We start from the raw sequence: 19,128 nt of genomic DNA, 5'->3' as shown, positions 1-19,128 counted from the left end.
CCAGCCCGAGGCTGGTTTGAAGAACTGCGCCACGTCGACAGCCGGCCTTGCGCGTGTTCAAAAGGTAAGAGAGCAAAAGACATCTGTCATGGGTTCAAAGCATGATGGGTATTTAATAAGGCTTCAGTTAACACTAACAGATCCAGTTGCTACTTGCACTGTCATCTTGCTGCTTACTCGAAGTGTAAACGTCTGAAGCGCTATAGAAGGAAATGAAATTCTTGAGCAGGTCACTTGACATTCAACCCATTAAGGCGCCTGGCTCAACAGCTCCCCAAAACCTAAGGTCGTCTTTGGAATTACTCTTGAAAACCTGGAGTTTTCCCAGGAATTCAACACCTACAAAATAATGAATATCTCAGCCCCTGAAATATAATTCCAAAAGAATTTGAGAGTTTGGACATGTGGCTTTCACACAGGCCCGAGTGTATTCATCTTTACTGTTTCGATCGAAGAGGTCAAAATAAAGTGTCACTGCAAGAGAAGCACTACTTTTAATTTCCCAAAAATCGAGTGGTAATTACCATCCTCTTTTCAGTTACAAAGACGTCGATATTGTCATTGTTTATAAACATATCTTGCCCATATATCCCGTTCGACTGGTTCAAAAATCCACAATCGCGTTGTCTATATCACTGCCGTTACTCATTTAAGAGCTCCCGCGACCGCGGCGTCCGCCGTTATGACTCGACAGATTTCCGGAACATCACCCACGGGTTTACGACACCGTCACATGTCTAATCTGATGCATTTCATTGGTTAAGAGGCCGAAAAAGAAAATGACGTATACGCTCTGCCGGCTTTAAGGGTAGAAAGGCGGAACAGTGCTCTAGTGGTAGAAACGCCGTTATACGCTCCCGGCCTTAATGGGTTAAACCGGCCTCTATTTCGCAACAATGACGATGCATTTACAGGCGTTATCATCGCATCGATTGAGAAGCGCGGTATACAACAAGGACACCAGAAGCAGAATCTTGCTCTTCCTGCAGGCTGAGGAGGCTCACAGTCTTATGACCTTGTGTGATGCGCTCGCTTCATTCAAACAAAATCCATCATTTTAATCCATGTTATTTACCTGTACAAATGCTACCTGCCTTTTGCCTTTGGACACACAAAAAGTACTGAAGGAAGTGAAACACACTGTATTGCTATTTCAAGAGTGCAGTGCATACAAATACTACAACCCTTAGAACACTTGGGTGTGTGGGGGTATTTTTTATTTATTTACTTTTAAATGAAAGATTACGAGTAATTCTGTCTATACGTGTAATAATGAAATACACATTTAGATGTGTAATAATGAAATACACAATGCGTGTTGGTGTTTTTAAAACGTAAAACCTGATGAGAACAACAAAATGGTTTAAAGGGGAAATCGACCCAAGCATATTTTTTTCAAGAATATTTTCCCAGCAGGCCCACTAGTTGAAACACGGCATTTTGATTAATATTGTGTTTGTGGAATATGAGTTAAGCAGCAAAATCCACCCTTTTTTAGCCATCTCTGGGGGCGGCCATTTTGCCCCTCCGTTGACTGAAAATGACATCACAGCTGCTCATGGCTGACCTGTTTTCTGAAGGTAACGACCAAGCTTCTGCTTCAGCTTCAGAAATCATGCCATCAGCCATGAGCAGTTGTGATGCCATTATCAGTCGACAGAAGTGGCAAAATGGCCGCCCCCCAGAGATGGCTAAAAACGGGTGGATAATCTCTTGTTCCACAAGCGCAATATTAATCAGAAGGCCTTGTTTGAACTAGTGGGCTTGCATTGAACATATTCTTGAAAAAAAATATGTTTGGGTTGACTTCCGCTTTAAGTAATAACTAAACAGACTTGACAACACCACCTGCTATTTACAGTATAAACACAACATAAAGTCAGTGAAAAAAAAATCAGACATGATGTTAAGTGGAGGAGACATCTCTTTCTCTCACATTGCCAGACTTTGGCATTTCACTCGTTCTCTGATACACTACTTAAGAATATTACTTAATGATGGTGGTCATAACATATTAAAGAGTGGTACTTACTCATCATCCGGTGTTAGTTGTACTGGCTCGTTAGTAAATTGTGTGTCAAAATTTTCAAGGCCGTAGTCATCTGAGATTTGAGGTTTGAAGGGCGGCGTCATCTCCTTCTTCTCCAGCTTTACGGAAAAAAAACAACAAACATACTGAATCAGTCTATTCACCAAGCTCCAATGTTTCAAATAAATATGCACACAAAAGTTGTGTTCGTGTTTATTCAGAGTAATAATGTACCACTGTTCTTAAAATCCATTACTATTTATTATTATTGCTAATGAAAAACAAAACATTGCAGTCAACAAAGTTTCACACACACGTGGGCAGGTTTTTGGGGGTTTCACAGCCTTGTGGTGAGTTTTAGAATGATGTAGACATGTAACTCCTGCCTTTTGCTCTCGCACATGTTCACCTTAAAGGGCGGAAGTCAACCCAAACAAATTTTTTTCAAGAATATGTTCCCAACAGGCCCACTAGTTGAAACAGAGCATTCTGATTAATTTAGCATTTGTGGAATATAAGTTAAGCAGCAAAATGCACTCTATTTTAGCCATCTCTGGGGGCGGCCATTTTGTCTTCTGTCGACTGAAAATGACATCACAACTGCTCACAACGACCAATCACGGCTGACCTATATTCTGAATCCGAGCCGTGATTGGTCATTGTGAGCAGTTGTGATGTCATTTTCAGTCGACAGAAGACAAAATGGCCGCTTCCAGAGATGGCTAAAAACGAGTGGATTAACACTTATTCCACAAACGCAATATTTATCAGAATGCTCTGTTTCAACTAGTGGGCTTGCATAGAACATATTCCTGAAAAACATGTTAGGGTTGACTTCCGCTTTAAAGTGGAAAAGTCAACCCAAACATATTTTTTTCAAGAATATGTTTCCACTGGTTGAAACACGTCATTCTGATTAATTTTGCGTTTGTGGAATATAAATTAAGCAGCAAAATGTACTCGTTTTTAGTCATCTCTGGGGGGCGGCCATTTTGTCTTCTGTCGACTGAAAATGACATCACAACTGCTCACAACGACCAATCACGGCTCAGATTCAGAGAACGGGTCAGCCGCGATTCTAATATTCGAATGGTGCCTCACTGGCACTGACCCCCAACGGTTCAGTACATTCAATAATCAGCTGCCGTAGTTCAGAGGTAAGCGAACCTGCACAAGTAGCTGGTGGTGGTCATTATACATCTCAATATTGCCTCTGCAACAACCATAAAACCTTCAAAAGGACTCAACAGAGGGAAGCCCATTAAGGGAAAAGAAGAATAGTTTTAGAATAAGGAGAGTTTCAAGCTCTCGCACAACAGCTTCACACATTTCCACCTTGTTAAGGAACAATCACATCTACCGGTAGCTTGTTTTATATTTTCTTATTGTTTTCTGTGTACATTTGCGTTTGGTTCCTTCAAAGCACCTGATCTTCCCCTGCTTTGTAGGCCATTTCTATGCTTCATTTGCAATACAGGTTCAAAGTGTTTGGTGAGAAGAGCTTCAAACAAACAACAGAGACTTAATCTTGTGGGCCCTTGTCAGATCTCCCGATGGTATTCCAGAGAGGAGTTTCAACAGACTAAACCTGAGCTCTGAGTTGACTCCCTCAGAAATTTAAAACTGAGTATTCGGTTCGAGAGCAGCTGATCTGAACTAGTTTGAATGAAGTTTTCACGACGTGATGATGTAGATGCGCAGTGAATAATCATTCAAACTGACCTTTTGTCAATATGCGGCCGGACTTGTGGTAAAATATAACTGAATTACAAATAACTGCTGCTGTAGGACCTCTTTAATGTCGTACAATTTGTTCACCTTCCGCTAAACGTGCAGAACCACAACAAAAGATATCATCGATTGAGTCCTGATAGATTCACCATGGCAACAGAGAGAAACGGGTCAGGTTACATAGTTCCGCCTTGGAATTAAAGCGAGTGCAGAGTGACTTTGAAAATATATTTTGCTCAGCCATGATTGGATCCCACATTTTTATTCATAAACAACTGATTTAGTAAACGTTCATGTAATATTCAACACATCTTAATTTAAGACATTTTTATTTGCGCGTCACGTTGATTTGTAGACCAAACTGTGTTTCAGTGTTTTCCAACTTTTATTGAGCCAAGACATTGATTTTGCATTGGAAAAATCTCATGGCACACCACCAAACAAAAATGTCACAAAAAGTATGAATACTAAAATAATAATGATTTTGTCACAATTTACTAAAAAAAATGACCTAATGCAGAATCTGGGTCCGTTTAATTGAACATACTCGCTGGAAGCCATGACTTTTATACTGTTGTCCGAATAGCAACAGGTTGTGTCACAGTTTGATTGTCTATTCTACTATTTAATGAAAGAACCTTTAGTGTAATTGTCCTGCCTGTCAGTATACGTTGCTGGCATAGATATATCAACAAAAATATAATTGTAATCAAAATAATAATCGGACAAATTAGATGAAAGTGGATGGACTGCATTTCCTGGAGTCCTCATCTATTTCATACTGGCCAAGCCTCCCCAAGTGGTTTTGTTGTTGAACATTACAACGTTTCAGTGAGTACCCACACTCTTCACGTCTCAAGATTGTCCTGTTGAGATCACGGAAATATGCAAAAATGACCGTCATTGTGCATGAAAAGCACATGCTTCAATTAGGCATCACTTAAGCAGGCACTTTTAGACACTTACTCGCTCTCTGGAGCATTAGCTCTTTCTGTTGGTTGGTATTTTCTTTCTGAATGCAACTGACACCTAGGTATGTATATTATTTATTGGATTCAATCTTGGGCTATTTTAGAATGTATTTACATGCTAGAGATGAAAAAGTACTGTATACATATTTCACAGCATATCTAGGCATGGCCTATCTCTATCTATTAGGGGTGGGAAAAATCTTTTTTTCGATGCATCGTTCGGCATATTAAAAAGATTCTGAATCGATTCATAGGTATTAAAAATCGATTTTTAAAGTTTAAATAAAAAAACTAAAAGCATGCGGACGCGATTACGTGCGTTTGTACGTCAGACGTCTGTGCTAGGCTAAGCCAATACGTAACAAGATGGTGGAATAAGCAAAACCTCATACGAGTGGAGCAAAGTCAAAGCGTTAAATATATCTTTTCTCTTCCTTGATTTTTTTTGTTTTAAAAAAGGTACGAGTGTTTTACATGGACTATAAAATGTAAGCCAATGTAAAGCAGCTTATAAATGGGACATAAACTACTGTCGTGTCCAAGGCAGTCACTGGTCGGTGCACGCCACACGATGAGGGTACTGTTTATGCGGAAATCTTTCCCTGGTCAAAAAAAAAAAAAAAGGAAATTGCAATTTGAAGGACATCAATGAGCAAAAGCACAAATAATTTCATTGCTCCTCTTATGGAAACCAATTGGCACAGTCCAATCAAGGAAAATGACATGTCCAGGTCTATTTTCTAGGGCGGCCCTTCAGGATGCACTGATGAATTGGACGAACAGGGTCGCATTATTTGACATGCCCTGATGCAATGGGCCAGCTGGTTCACATGCCAGACTTTTTTTTTTCAGCTAGTGTAGATTCACTGTGTGCCCAATAAAGCGATCGGTCCAAGCAGGGTCTCAATCAATCAATCAATCAATCAAAATCTTTAATTAAGCAGAAAATGAAAACCCACCTTTTTCAAGGGCAATCTGGCCAAGAAGGTGGAACAGAATGCACCTTGTAACAATACAAATTCATACATAAAAGAACACAATATATATAAAAGTAAAAGTAAACATCAAACTATACTGTACATAAAAGAGAACAGTACGATTACAAACATATTTACAAAGTCACTATGCAAAGATAAGTGCTACACATCAGATCATTAGCAACTGGTTTCAAGAAATTCAGCACTTTTAGGGTGACTATTTCAACAGGCCAATGAGACCAGTTTGAGTCAACTTTGAAAGCCATTCCAGGACCAAGGCCCAAAGTAAAATGGGTTTCCCTTGCTGGCCTGTTTGCATGGTCAGCACTTTAAAACACACCCAGGTGCTGAAGCTGAGATTTGTGGAGAATTGTGAATAATCGACTGCTCTGCGTCTGCCAATTGCCCTGAGCCAGTTGGGAAAGATTCCAACTTCCCTGTGGATAAGCTGTGTATGAACTGGATGGATGGATTTAAAATGGAACACCGCAAGATTCGTTCCTTTGCGTCACGGGAAGCAATAGCAATAGCCGGTTTCATTGATAAAGAAGCACTGTCGTCGTGATTGACAGCAATAAACATCTCAAAGGATCGATTCTATCAGCGCTCTCATCAAGCTCGACACTTGTCTGGCAGTAAATAACCTTGCATTTGGAAAGGGAATGAAAGAGGGAGGCAGGTAAATTATATTCAAATGTGTCATCTCTTCAGAGAGTCAAGCCGCACCCCGGGGAACTGTCTGATGAATATAAATACGTGGTAACAACAGTAGCAGTGTGCCAGGCCTGTCAGGACTGGAGACAGGCTTCTAGTTTGAGGGCAGAGAGCGTCGCTTCTGCACCTCTCAAAGCTTTGTCAACTTGTTTTCCTTCTGCACTACACAGGGGCTGGTTGCTGCACTCAGGAATCTCTCCCGCTTTGATATCCTTCCCCTAGTTTGCCTTTGGTGTGTACTTCACAGCCACTGTGGCAGCACTCATTAACACACCGATTGTTTTCTTCCTCAGTGCGTTACTACCTGACTCTCTTAGACTGAGTCCCACTAGGGACACGGATACCACTGAAACACAGCGATGGCGCTAACATTATAAAGCGCCACATTAGCGATGCTTTAAATGTGGAACTGAAAACAAATGCAGCTGTATGTAGACTGCCTTAACTCGTTCACTGCCAGACATTTTCAGAGCCTCTTTTACCCTAACGTTTGAAAAAAAAAAAAAAAAGAAAAATATGTAAATACGTTGCTGGGATTGAAGGGCTGGACTGTGGAAAGACACATCAATTGGTCAATGGCAGTCAATGAGTTAAGAGCCAATGAAGCACAAAGAGGCTATGAATGACTGAAATGAATCAAGATTGTTAACTGTCAACCATTCACTCGATTAATTTGTTTACACTTGTCTGTGAAGTCACAGTTTATACAGAAAAGCCATACAGAAAAAAATTGCCAGATGATTTTTCAAACAGCAATTTGCGAATCTTCAAAGTTTGACTGTACAGTATGTAACAATTATAAAGGGTATGGACCAACAAGCAAAAAAAAAAAAACTATTGAAAATACAGTATAAATGGGATAGCTTTTCAAATCTAGAGTATTTTCTTAGGAGAGGCTCCACCTAACTGTACCATAAATAGGAGGGCATATTGTATGTTGCCCAAGCTCTAGATGTATAGCGTAGATAACTACTGTCATATTTGGCAAAGGTAAATCAGAAAGACTAATGACAACTCTGTCCTCTTTTCAAAGCTAACTGGCATTAAATGCGGGTGCATGTGCAGAATATATTCTGTTTGTTGTTGTTGTCACATTAGTCAGAAGTAATCTGACAGGTTGTAGAGTCAAACCCCAGAACAGCTGTCAGCACCTGACTGTCATGAGGTAGGAAGCGCCAGGAACTACCATCAGTTCATCTGCCAGAAACGTATCTGATGTGCTATAATTTTCACACCAAAAAAAAAATGGGGGGAAAAAACCCAAACTGCTGCCTGATGATGTGATAAAATGATAATCATTCACTCATTTATTATTTTGAGTGATCTACTGCTGGATGCTAGTTAAGAATCGTAACATTATTAAGCCGACTTCAGATGCCGCCAGGCAGAAGTACAAGTAGAAAGCTATTGGAATTGAAAAGACAGAAGTTCTTGAGGGGTCTGAAAGAATAAATAAATAGATAGATAAATAAATAAATAAATGCTTCTGGAAGTTGCATTTCGTTAACCTCGTTATGATTACTTTTCACCCAGTTCACAACCATACAAACACAGAGCCAGAAGAAAGTGATATTGTCAGTGCTGTTTTTGAAATACAAATACATGATTTTAGACAAACTGCATATCACAGCAGGCATCGTTCATTACATAAGCATGCATACATAATGCAATTTGGGTGCAGAACCATTTTATAACAAATACAAAAGCGCGGTGCCCATATATTTAGCACAATAAAATGCAAATAGGACATTTCCAAGTAATTTCATGCGTAAAGCCGGTGTAATTTTTGTGGCAAAACACATTTTTGTTTGTTTTTCTTTAAATAAATGCTCCCCATAAAGCACATGGTAGGCTATATTAGGCAATACATTTTTCTTGATAATGTGGAAAATTAACAGTCAGTCAATTCATTGCTATTTTTGAAGTAGTACAAGCCAATTTTTAATATATCACAAAGACAACCCAAGTAAATACTGTACAAAATGCAGCTTTTAAACAATAATTGCATTGAGTAATAGCAGATTGGTTGAATCATGAAATTACTTGAAATTGAAATGATTTACCCTGCACCTTTTCAATGTAAGTAACGTAATGTAACTTTACATATATATTTAATTTGGTTTCATACTGTGCATTACGTATGATTCATTACATCATAAGTTATGTTTGTATTTTAAATCCACGGAAGACCACAACCTCTCTGGAACACTTACCTGCTCCCAGTCTATACTTCGGAAAAATGTGTGGGACTTGATATCTGTGAAACCTGTCTGGACCTGGCAACCCAGCCGCTCCTTTGGATCCTGTGGGAACCAAGAAAGCTGTTCAAAAATCTGAGCTGGAGCAAATCTATTCTATCTCATAGTAAAACAATCCAAAAAATGTTGCATCTGGATTCACAATTTTTCCCCCCCAAACCTAAATGGAGCCTCATATGGAAAGTAAATGAGTCTGAATGGGCAGGATATTTCATCTCGCATTACAGATGCTACATTTCTTGACAGAAGGAAGATAAATAGTATTGTTGTTTCGTCATATACATGTGCTCGGACTGAGCTCTTTTCACCGCTACAATAATATATATTCCCCCCCAAAAAATCGGAGGGTTACAGACAAACATACAGCAAGTAAGTTTTGTGCAAATGATACGCAGGGTGGAAGGTATTTATGTGGAATGTTTTAGCGATTAAATCATCCACATTTGTGAGTATGTCTCTAAGCAATGCGGTGCGTGTGGGTTAAAGTCCAAATAAACAACAGTTGCAGTATAAATGGCAATGAAGATAACCGAGTGCAAAGGTCTTGCTTACGGATGTGTGTTAATCGTTTTGTGGAGTTGGGCTGCACCTATAATTGGAAAGACCTCCCTCCCACTGATTATCCGTCTCTACTCTCATGTAGCTCAGACTTGGCCTGTGTGTTAAGACACGTGGCCCGGAGGTGAGATGCCGTCTACTGAGAATGGATTTTTTTTTTTTTTAAATCTAGTTTACTGAACAATTTATAAGCTGCTGAATAACATTTGATTTGGGGGTTTTCACGCGAACCTTAGAGAGCCACAGTCGGCAAAGAAATTGTTCACAAATACTGTATAATTTGAATGAATAATTGAAGTGTTTATGAAAAAGTAGTCCCTGCTATGTCGGTGGTTAGGTTCTTTAACATGAGCGTACAGAGTTCGTATTCTATATGCATTTTGTCTTATCTCCTGGTTATGGTTAGTTTAATTTGAAGGCATTGCCCATAAGCGACAGCCCAATTTCCTGACCATGCTCGCACATCTTGAGTGAGCAGAAGAAGGACTGCTTTGGCAGTGGACTCTCACCTTGTTCAGAAAACCCTTGAGCACGCTGGCAGCTTTCACTGACAAAGACCTTGGGATGCGAATAGGCTTCTCAAGAATAACTGTTGGCAAAAGAGGACAGCAACAAAAGAAGGGTGAGAGGGAAAGACAAAGAAAGGACAATCGTGGGGGGTAATGATTCACAGTCCAAACTGCCTGTGGGTCACCATGTCTGCTGCGTAGGAGTCCAAGGAAGGGAGGAGACACAGAAGACTCCATTCTGTTGGTTCTTTCCATTTTGATGGTGCACACAGCCTTGACAATCCCGCATTTCAATGGTGATAAACTAACAAAAACAACAATGGTCTGGAAAACTGAAATATTTCCCCCTCAAGTTGTTGCTTCACATACTGTATGTGTACTTCATTCTAAACCAGCCCATTATTTACTATATCTTCCAAAATCATGTTAATTGTACATTGTCATCGTGAACCTACATCTATCTGTAATATTACGTAACTGCTAATTCTCTTCCTAGTTCCTAACACACAACTACAATTAATTGATAGATACACAAATCAGCTAATGTATCACAGAGAGGGAAGAGACAAAAGCAATGCCACCCATTTGGATGCCCGCCATCGTCTAGCCTTCTTCAAATGGTGGATCACGGTCCGGGTCCAGACCAAGTCAAGGTCTCATACGGGCCCACGGTAAATTGCCGTTAAATAAGGATAAAATATGTGTGCCATCACACGGTGTTTTTTTACGCCCCTCTCCAGTCCACTGTCACGGACTGTATAAGAGCGGTTTTGATCACATGACCAAAATGAGCCAATCAAACCGTTCACGGGAAGAGATTTGAACGTAGAAACAATTAAACACATAATATGCTGGCGGTATACAAATATGGTGTCCTCCTTTAATACAGTATCAGCTTGTGAAATGTGTTGACTTTTAAAATGACTAGCCCGGTGGGGTTGTTGTTTTTTTCTGATGAATCAAACATTTTTCAGGGTCTGAGTGTCTGTCTGACTAAGCTTTGAGGCTGGCACATGCAGCACCGATACCCAAAGCCAGACCTGGCTCATGGTTCAGCTCAGTGGCATATGGCTGAGCAGCTCCTATAGGGAACGACTTGATATCCGTTCGAAGGCGTGGATCCAGGAACCTGCTGTTTGACAAGCAAACCCACTAGGAGGCTGCTATACTAATAGCAGATGCTAGCTACTGTGCCGCTCTATGCTACTGACAGGCACAGCATAGACATATTGCATCAACAAGGCTATTGCATTATGGAGGAATTTCTGTTCTGAAAAGCTCGGAGGAGGAGAGTGTGATGGGGGATGTGAACTGTATGGGTAGCATATGGCTCGAGGAAACACAAATAAGAAAATAGAAGGCCTAATGATTTGTTTAAATGTAGCACTGTAGTTCATCTTGCATTCGTGCATCTCCCTTCGTTAAAGCTGGTAATTGCTTTGTACATCCCAGTGCATGTTGCTGTTATCTAAAATCCAAATTATTTTAATCATAACTCTGTACTAAAAGAAAAGGTCTGCCACCCATGGGCTCCAGAGTAAATCAAATCTTCTAAATTCTCTTTGTACTGCCTAGCTATTGTTTAAAAAGAAAGAATATAATAGGCAAAGGCCACATTATATAGAAAATTGAGTTTTTAATACAGTTATTTGGAATTGGATTTGAAAATGTGTCTGTGAGGAGTCTGCAGGAAGTTTGCCACAGGTATTCAAGCTTCCTCACACATTTCAGAAACATGCATGTTATGTTCAATAAATACTAAATTGTCCTCAGGTGTGAGTGTGAGTGGTTGTTTATCTCTATGTGAGCTGCAATTGGCTGGCAAGAATATCAAAGACCTTTCATTAAGACACCTGGGTAAAGTGTGAAAAAAAAAAAGAATGAATTCAAAGGAAAGCAAAGAAGAAGAAGGGCAACGGTGATGGCAAAGTCGAGAAATGTGATAGGACCCTAGAACAGGATGTCACAAATGCATCACTGTCCTGACTACTTGCTAGGAAATAGCTTAATAAAAGACATAAAGAAGAATAGAAGACTCATGTACATTATCATCAAAGTTATGGGTGAGTAGTAAGTACACAACTTATTTCCAATTAAAATGTCATGGCTCTTAAAAAAAATGTCATTAAAACTAATTAAATGTAAAGGCATGATTGAAGTAGTTTCAAGAATGAGTTTGTGTCTAAAACTGGAATACTGTACTTCTATTTTTTGCGGAACATTATTGTAATTCCAAACAATCCAATGTTCAAACAGCATCCCAAAATGGATTACCGTAGCAGTTGCACTGTATTATTGGTAACAGGAAATTGATGTGAAAAACGTCACAATATATATCTGGTTTCCTAGAATCAGACTGTCAACATATGACCGTTTAAATGTGCAAATAAAAAAAGTCAATAATGTTAAGTGATCTCATATCTCAACACAGTTTGGTGTGAGAAACACCAGTGAACTAAAGCTAATTAAAATTTGAGGGGAAATAAAATTAACCCCGTTAGTGATTCCTGCATTTTAATGAAGCATGCCAGAACCAACTAAGCCTGAATTGGCACGGGCATAAATCCTTTGCAGCTCAGAGCTCATTTTTATTCCATTACATGAAATCTGTTTCTTCCACACTCACAGTAAATATCAGTTATGCGACAAAGGCATAAATGAAGCTAAGTACTTTTTTATGGGAAAAAAAAACAGCCAGAAACATCGCTTTTAGCATACTTTGTCTCCAAGTATCTCGCATAACAAACAGCCCCTGAACCTGAGTAAATATTGCTGGAAGCAGGCTTAGATCTTTGCTGCTATGATATAAAAGTGCAATAATAAATGTTTGAAATCCATTAACACAACATTGGGTTGTGATTTGTCCATCTATCATGTAGTGCGGTCACAAGGGCTGTGCACGAATCGGTGCTAACTCGAATTGAGATGCGAATTGGCCGTTAAAAACAAATGTAGAATCAGAAATTTCGGATTCCAGCTAGAATGAATCATAGCACATTGTCGCATGTACAAGTGTCACGGGAATGTTTGTATGGTGACGTACTGTAGGTATTGTATATATGTGGGATGTGCGCAACATCATGTAAGACCACTGTCTTTGAGAGCCACACCTGGAAGTTATTGTGCATGTATAAGAAGCCGGCTAATGGGCATTAAATTAAACTGTTGAGCTATCAATCACTATCGCCCGTGTAGTCATTGTATCAACGCCTTTGTCCTGACATTGCTGTTGGCTTTTGATGCCATCCTAGCACGAATGGAGTTTGCAAACGTGGACGCTGGACCGGAGAGTTGAAGCTTCCCAGTTTAGCTTAGCCCTTAGCTAGCTGGTACGCTGATACGTCTTTTCACAGTCCGGCCATTCAATCCCAGGAATTTATTTATATTTTTTCATTTTTTTTCAACCATTAGGGTAAAAGAGGATCTGAAAATGTCTGGCAATGAATGAGTTACTAAAAATTACAAGAATATTAATTAGAATAGTTTTGATAAATAACGGTTGAACATATCTTAACACTTTAGAACAAGTGAACATTTTTAAACAATACTGAACATTTAATATATCCGGTACTGTACAAAAGTCTTGGGCCGCCAATACATTTAGCTGCTTCGCTGGCCATATTGGACCACCCTCCGCCCCGCAAACACCGGTATGTAAAAATCATGGTTTGAAGTATTTGTTGCTGGCTAAAAATTTGAGTGATGTGTTGGTACCGGTACTTGGTGCTACAACATATCAATCTATTTCACACAATGGTGAAACTGCAAGCTAATGGCGATGGTTCAGTTGTCCCCAACTCACCTTGAAAGAGGTACTCCTCAGTGTTCATGTCAGGATTGTCGGTGATGATGTCAAATGGGGACCTCCCAGCCATCATCTCAAACATTAGCACACCAAGGGCCCACCAGTCTACACTGAAGCCTGAGAAAGGAAAGAGTTATCTATTTGGTAACAAGTTCAACATCGAGCACCAATGAATAATGTGTTTTAAATTATCTTAATTTTAGGTCAAAACAAACAATCCAAAGTGGTTTATCAGATTTGGGCATATAACCTTATCATGAACCAGTGACTTCTTCACTTACCATAATCTTCTCCTCTGAGGATTTCTGGTGCAATGTAGTTGGGTGTTCCACAGAAAGTACTGGTCGTGTCACCTGGTCTGATCCCCTCCTGGAAGAAGAAACCAAAAAAACATGAGCAATAGGAATAAAGGAAATGAATAAAACAGGAACGGAGAAAAAAGGAAAACAGACACCGCCTCTAGTCAAAACTGTTTGGCTACTTTAATTTGTAATCCGCAGTCATCGACTGGGGGAAATGTCAATGCGTCTTACCTTACACATGCCATAGTCTGTGAGCTTGATGTGTCCGTCATGGTCCAAAAGAACATTGTCCAGTTTCAGGTCTCTGTAGATGATGCCTTTCTCATGCAGGAAGTTTAGAGCAATGCAGATTTCAGCAGCATAAAATCTGTTTGAGGATGATTTAAACATTACGAGATTGATTGACACTTTTTAAATTTCAATCAAAAAATATATAACCCACACTCACTACTAGTTGATGTTGAACATTTTATGAGTTGTGGTTTTTCAGCGCCGCACAATGCACATTGCCCATTTTGCAACTCGCTATGAATAATAATGTATTTTTTTCCCCTGGAATACGACCACTATGTTGTAGTTTAATTTAAAGGAATCTCCAATGGCCTATACAATCTGCAGTGTAATTGCCACCACTGTTGGCTTTGACATTTGTATATGATGTTGCTATAAATCATTGTTTCAGTTACCCTATGCATTTCAACTGTATATTATTTTTTTGTTACCTGCATAAAAATATCAAAATTTCATCTGTGGCTTCGAGCTATACCAGAGGACAATTTTTCTACTTTTATATCCTGATCCAGAATTTTGTTGGTGCTCTGAGGAAAATTCTGTGGCAGTATTGCTCTACATTCCATTCTGGTATCACATTGGCTACTCAAGGTGCCACCCCAAGTGACCAAGTGACCAGCAAACCTGATGCATAAACCCGTATTTCACTAAAAATAAGACGATATTAGACGTGGACTTTTCCACGCCCGCCGTGCATATACAGCTCAGACCAACCAACCACACAACCTCCTTTCACATTTGCCGTCGATCTACAGCTGAAGCAAGGCAATGACAATCATCTTACAGACGAAGGGACGCACACACACAACTGCAGACAGCCAGCACACACGCGAACAATCAATTTTCGTGTCATAAGCTAGCGAGACACAGCTGTTGCGCCATTAAGCCATAGAAATACACAATCGCTTGCATCGGGCCAAATGTCACAATTTGAGAAATGTCATCTTTTTTCACAAATCTATATTATTGGTCAATCCACATTTGTGGGTGTTATTTTTAAATTTTTTTGGACCAATCTAAAGTTGAAAATGGGTCGCGCTCTTTGACGGTGCAATGTTAATGATTGAACAAGCATGGCATTTTTGGGGTCTCCTGAAAAGTGATGATTTTGGAGGTACGAGGATTCCGCACAACGCCAGCGAGGTACAGTACACATATACAGTGTTTTACAACAACATTTAATCATATTTATGATGATTTATAATAGTGATGCAATGCAACATATTGTATGGGGAGCCTCAAAATCCGATACGGGCTGCCACAGTTTACATCGCAGGGAGTCCACACATTACATGGCCCAATGTGCAGAGCCAACTGTTCTTTTTGGGACGGTCCGGTTCAAGTCGGGTTTGGAAGGGTCGTACCCTGTGCGCCGGCCTTAGCACTATGTGATGCATCAAGACACACATGCATGGACAAATTGGTACGAAACAACATACATATTGATGCAGTTCAATGTGCAATAGACACATTGAACACAAACACTCACACACACAACAGCAAATACTTTTGTTGTAACATCAAATTATTTATCATTAAATCACAGTTGAAGTACAATGTGAACGTATTTATTTTTTATTTATTGCGGACTTTGTACATGTTGATGACTGTCGGTGAGTTGAGAAACGGCACTTTCCACATCCTTTTTGATTGATATTCTGCTTTTTCATAAATTACACAGTTTTCACTCAACCCATAGTAATATCATAATCGAGATATCTGGCATGAATATCGAGATATGAAATTCTGTCCATATCGCTCAGCCATATGCAGTAATGTACCAGGCTAATGTATATACAATGTCTGTTTTTTATTTGAGTTGGAGCTGTGATTTTTGCGCATTGTGTGTCCACCACATGCATCAAATCATTCCTGAATGACACTTTTACTATTATGATGTATGTACTCTGTGTCAGTGAAACTTGTAGTAATTGAAAGAGTAATTGAAGCTAAAAATATTCCGCTATCAGGTTTGTGCAGCATTGCTAGCAGAACCAAATTCAGGGTTGAATTAATGGTCTGAAAATCTCGCCATATACACTTCAGATCCCATAATCAGTTTTGCATGCTTTTAATTTGTACAAAAAATGAAGACTTAACCTTGTGACTACTAAAATAAATAGTCATATGATAGTTCCTCCATTATACTGTGAGAAAAACTCAGAACAATAAGGGTTTCTTCAAAAAGATGAAATCCAATTTAGGGCAAGAAAGAACAGATGACAATGGGTCAATGGATGAGTGCCACAAAATTGACATACAGCGATGATCCAAAACATGACCTGGCAAGGTTGTAAAGAGGAAAGCACAGCAAGGGGAATGATTTTCTAGTGCCCAGGAAATTTAATTAAACCATACAATTAAGTGTTCTTTCAGCTTTTCCATTTGTGTTGCATAGCGGTAGTTTTTCTTGTTAGCAATGCTAGTTGCGAAGGCAGCATTGCCGTGCTAAAACCAAAACAAAACAAACATCTTTTATATTGTCTCTGTCCTGTGAAAACCACGTATATCCAATTTTTATTTCTTTTTTTATTTTCACGTTAATGCAGGATTATTTACATGCGATAAAAGCAATTAGCGACGATTCGCACAAGGCATGTCTAGGATCTATTTATATACAGGCCATATGACTTTACAATATGAATGATATATAAAGCATCACGATTAACACATCGTTGTGTTTTGAGCAAATAGTGATATGTGGGTAGCTCATGACCTGTCACAGGGAGATAAGCTTCCATTAAGATTGATGGGCCTTCTGTCTGAGTGCCTGCTACAAATCACACAAATCCCTCAATGTCAAACAGTGAGGAAAAGATCGTTTGACAGCGCCATGGCAAATCCCACACTGCTCCCCCACAATTTCACTGTGACAGCCTTGATTGTACACAGTTACTTCAGTAGTGGCATTCAGACCGATAGAAGTAGCGTGCTCTCAGCAGCACCATCCATCGCCCACAGACTGCCATCCCCACGGCGCGGGGATGCGTCAGGAGCACACCTCATGAATATGTGCACTCATTATGAGTTATTAGCATGCTGCTTTGCATATGTACAGCCACTGTTTCCAGAATACAGATTATAGGGTCCGATAGGGGCCCAACAGTGCCTCTTTATATTATCTTGCCTTTGATCCAGCATTTATCAGGGGCACAGTTGGAGTGCCCCACAAGTGGAAAGGCATGAATAATGGGAGCTCATTATAATTTTCAGAGGTGTAAAAAAAGAAATTATTTATTTGGGTGGTGCCAGTGTCCGTGAAGAACTGCTCGAGAATGATACTGAGCATGTGTTTGGACGAAGCACTTAAAAGAAGTACACTATTGAGGAAGATTCAAATTGAGTCAGGGTGCAAAGATGGTGCAAATAAATTAAATGGGGGGGCATCCCAAAGGGCTGCAATCATATGCGCCAGCAGCAATGCCTACACGACTCTCTGGTGCTGGTTGAGAGAGGAGCTGCCTGCACTCTCATTAGCTACTTTTACAACTACAATATATGACACTTTGAATGTGTGTTTTCAATTAAGCTAAGCTTCTACCCCACGTAAACCGTGACTGTAGCCAACTATTCACCACAGAAAAGATTATGCATTATGCATTTTTACATGTTCGTGTTTTAGAGAGATTTTAATCAGGCACAAACTGTCTGACTGAATAGTATTTTTATTTTTTAACACCAACTGGTGCAGACTTGAAGCTGCAGCAAATACAGTTTTGTTCCAAGCTATGAATTATGTAAAAATAATCAACGCTGGATTGTAATGATCCTCATTTGTAAAGACTTGGCCATTAGATCCGGGGGAGTCCCGTTCGAGGCCCTTTGGAGACAAATGTGAAATGGCAACTTGTTGGAGATGCTAGTCTGGCTACTGACTACAGCCCTGGTGATCTTAAGAAGTAACAGACCTAATTTAAGATGTGCAGCCAGGTTTGCGCCTGCTAATGTGCCAGTGAGCAATGTACCAGATCTCCAACTATGCGTTCATATGGAGCTCCCTTGCGATGAAATCTCCTCATTCATACATGTTCATCAGAGCCTGTGTTGATCGCTGACATTTGGTTGCTGCATGATCAATATAAAGTGTAAAAGTGGATTCTTCCCTCCCTCAAGTGGGACAATTCAAGTATTCTTTAGCAAGTACTGGAACTTTTGAAGATGAAATGAAACTTCCAAATATCAGTCCTTTTAGAACAAGGACCTTCTCGGATCTGAGTTACAAAGGCCCAAAATTTGAATCCAAATGAAAAGCATTTGGCTGTCCTCAAGAATGCAAGAAATGATGCCCTTGGAATTTATGGTGGCACTTGAATATTGAGGGAAATATTGCTAGACTATACTATGCAGTTCAAGTCACATCTATTGCGTGTACCCTGACCACTGGCAACTACATCATCTTTTTCTCCCAAAACAAATTGTGAATAGGGATGTAATGATTTATGGAAAATCGATATAAATCATTAAAATATACATCGATGTAAAAAATCAAAGAATCGATTGTTAACCATAGCCGCTCTCTCATGTCTCTGCTGAAAACAAACTGCATACACACATTGGGTAAATTACTTGACACTAGAACTGCCAAGATTAGAAAACTAACACGACGTCTTCAACGATCAAAATTGTCGACAGTTGATCTTAATAGCGGGCGTGTCATTTATTCATGTATCTAATTATTTGCCGCTATGTTTTTCCCTCGAAAATTGCTCATCTCCCTCAGCCTGCATGCTTGTCTGCAACCCACATGCGCAGTAGTGATGATCCGGGTCATCCGTGGTGTAAACAGAAGCATTGTGGGTAATGGTGTCATGGGTAACACCCGTGTTAGTGTTAGCAAAAGAGCCCGAAAGTCCGGGCGCATTTCACAAAATTACTTAATCCGATGTAAATCTCCCTTTCATAGCTAATAACGCCGTGATAAATGAGCATCTAATAAGGAAGCACGTTGTGGCTGATGCCCGATTTCATTTCTCACATTGGGAC

The 19,128-nt window shown here is 39.7% G+C and overlaps 1 protein-coding gene across 1 annotated transcript in view; it reads right to left on the bottom strand.

Annotated features, from left to right (window-relative positions):
* LOC147153122 (protein kinase C zeta type-like) overlaps nt 1–19,128 on the bottom strand; it is a 64,357-nt gene that overhangs the window by 10,705 nt on the left and 34,524 nt on the right. Inside the window, exons 12-17 of the mRNA XM_086024561.1 lie at nt 14,086–14,221; nt 13,834–13,921; nt 13,550–13,669; nt 9,748–9,827; nt 8,636–8,725; nt 2,033–2,148 (exon numbers count right to left, since the gene is read on the bottom strand). Of these exons, the coding sequence (XP_085880687.1) occupies nt 2,033–2,148; nt 8,636–8,725; nt 9,748–9,827; nt 13,550–13,669; nt 13,834–13,921; nt 14,086–14,221 (630 nt within the window). The remainder of the gene's footprint in view (nt 1–2,032; nt 2,149–8,635; nt 8,726–9,747; nt 9,828–13,549; nt 13,670–13,833; nt 13,922–14,085; nt 14,222–19,128) is intronic.

This window comes from Filicampus tigris, chromosome 1, assembly GCF_054856515.1.
Source record: "Filicampus tigris isolate MCC_2025a chromosome 1, RoL_Ftig_1.0, whole genome shotgun sequence".
Lineage (NCBI taxonomy): Eukaryota > Metazoa > Chordata > Actinopteri > Syngnathiformes > Syngnathidae > Filicampus > Filicampus tigris.
Note: the sequence above shows the minus strand (reverse complement) of the source record. Positions and strands in the feature narration are given on the sequence as shown.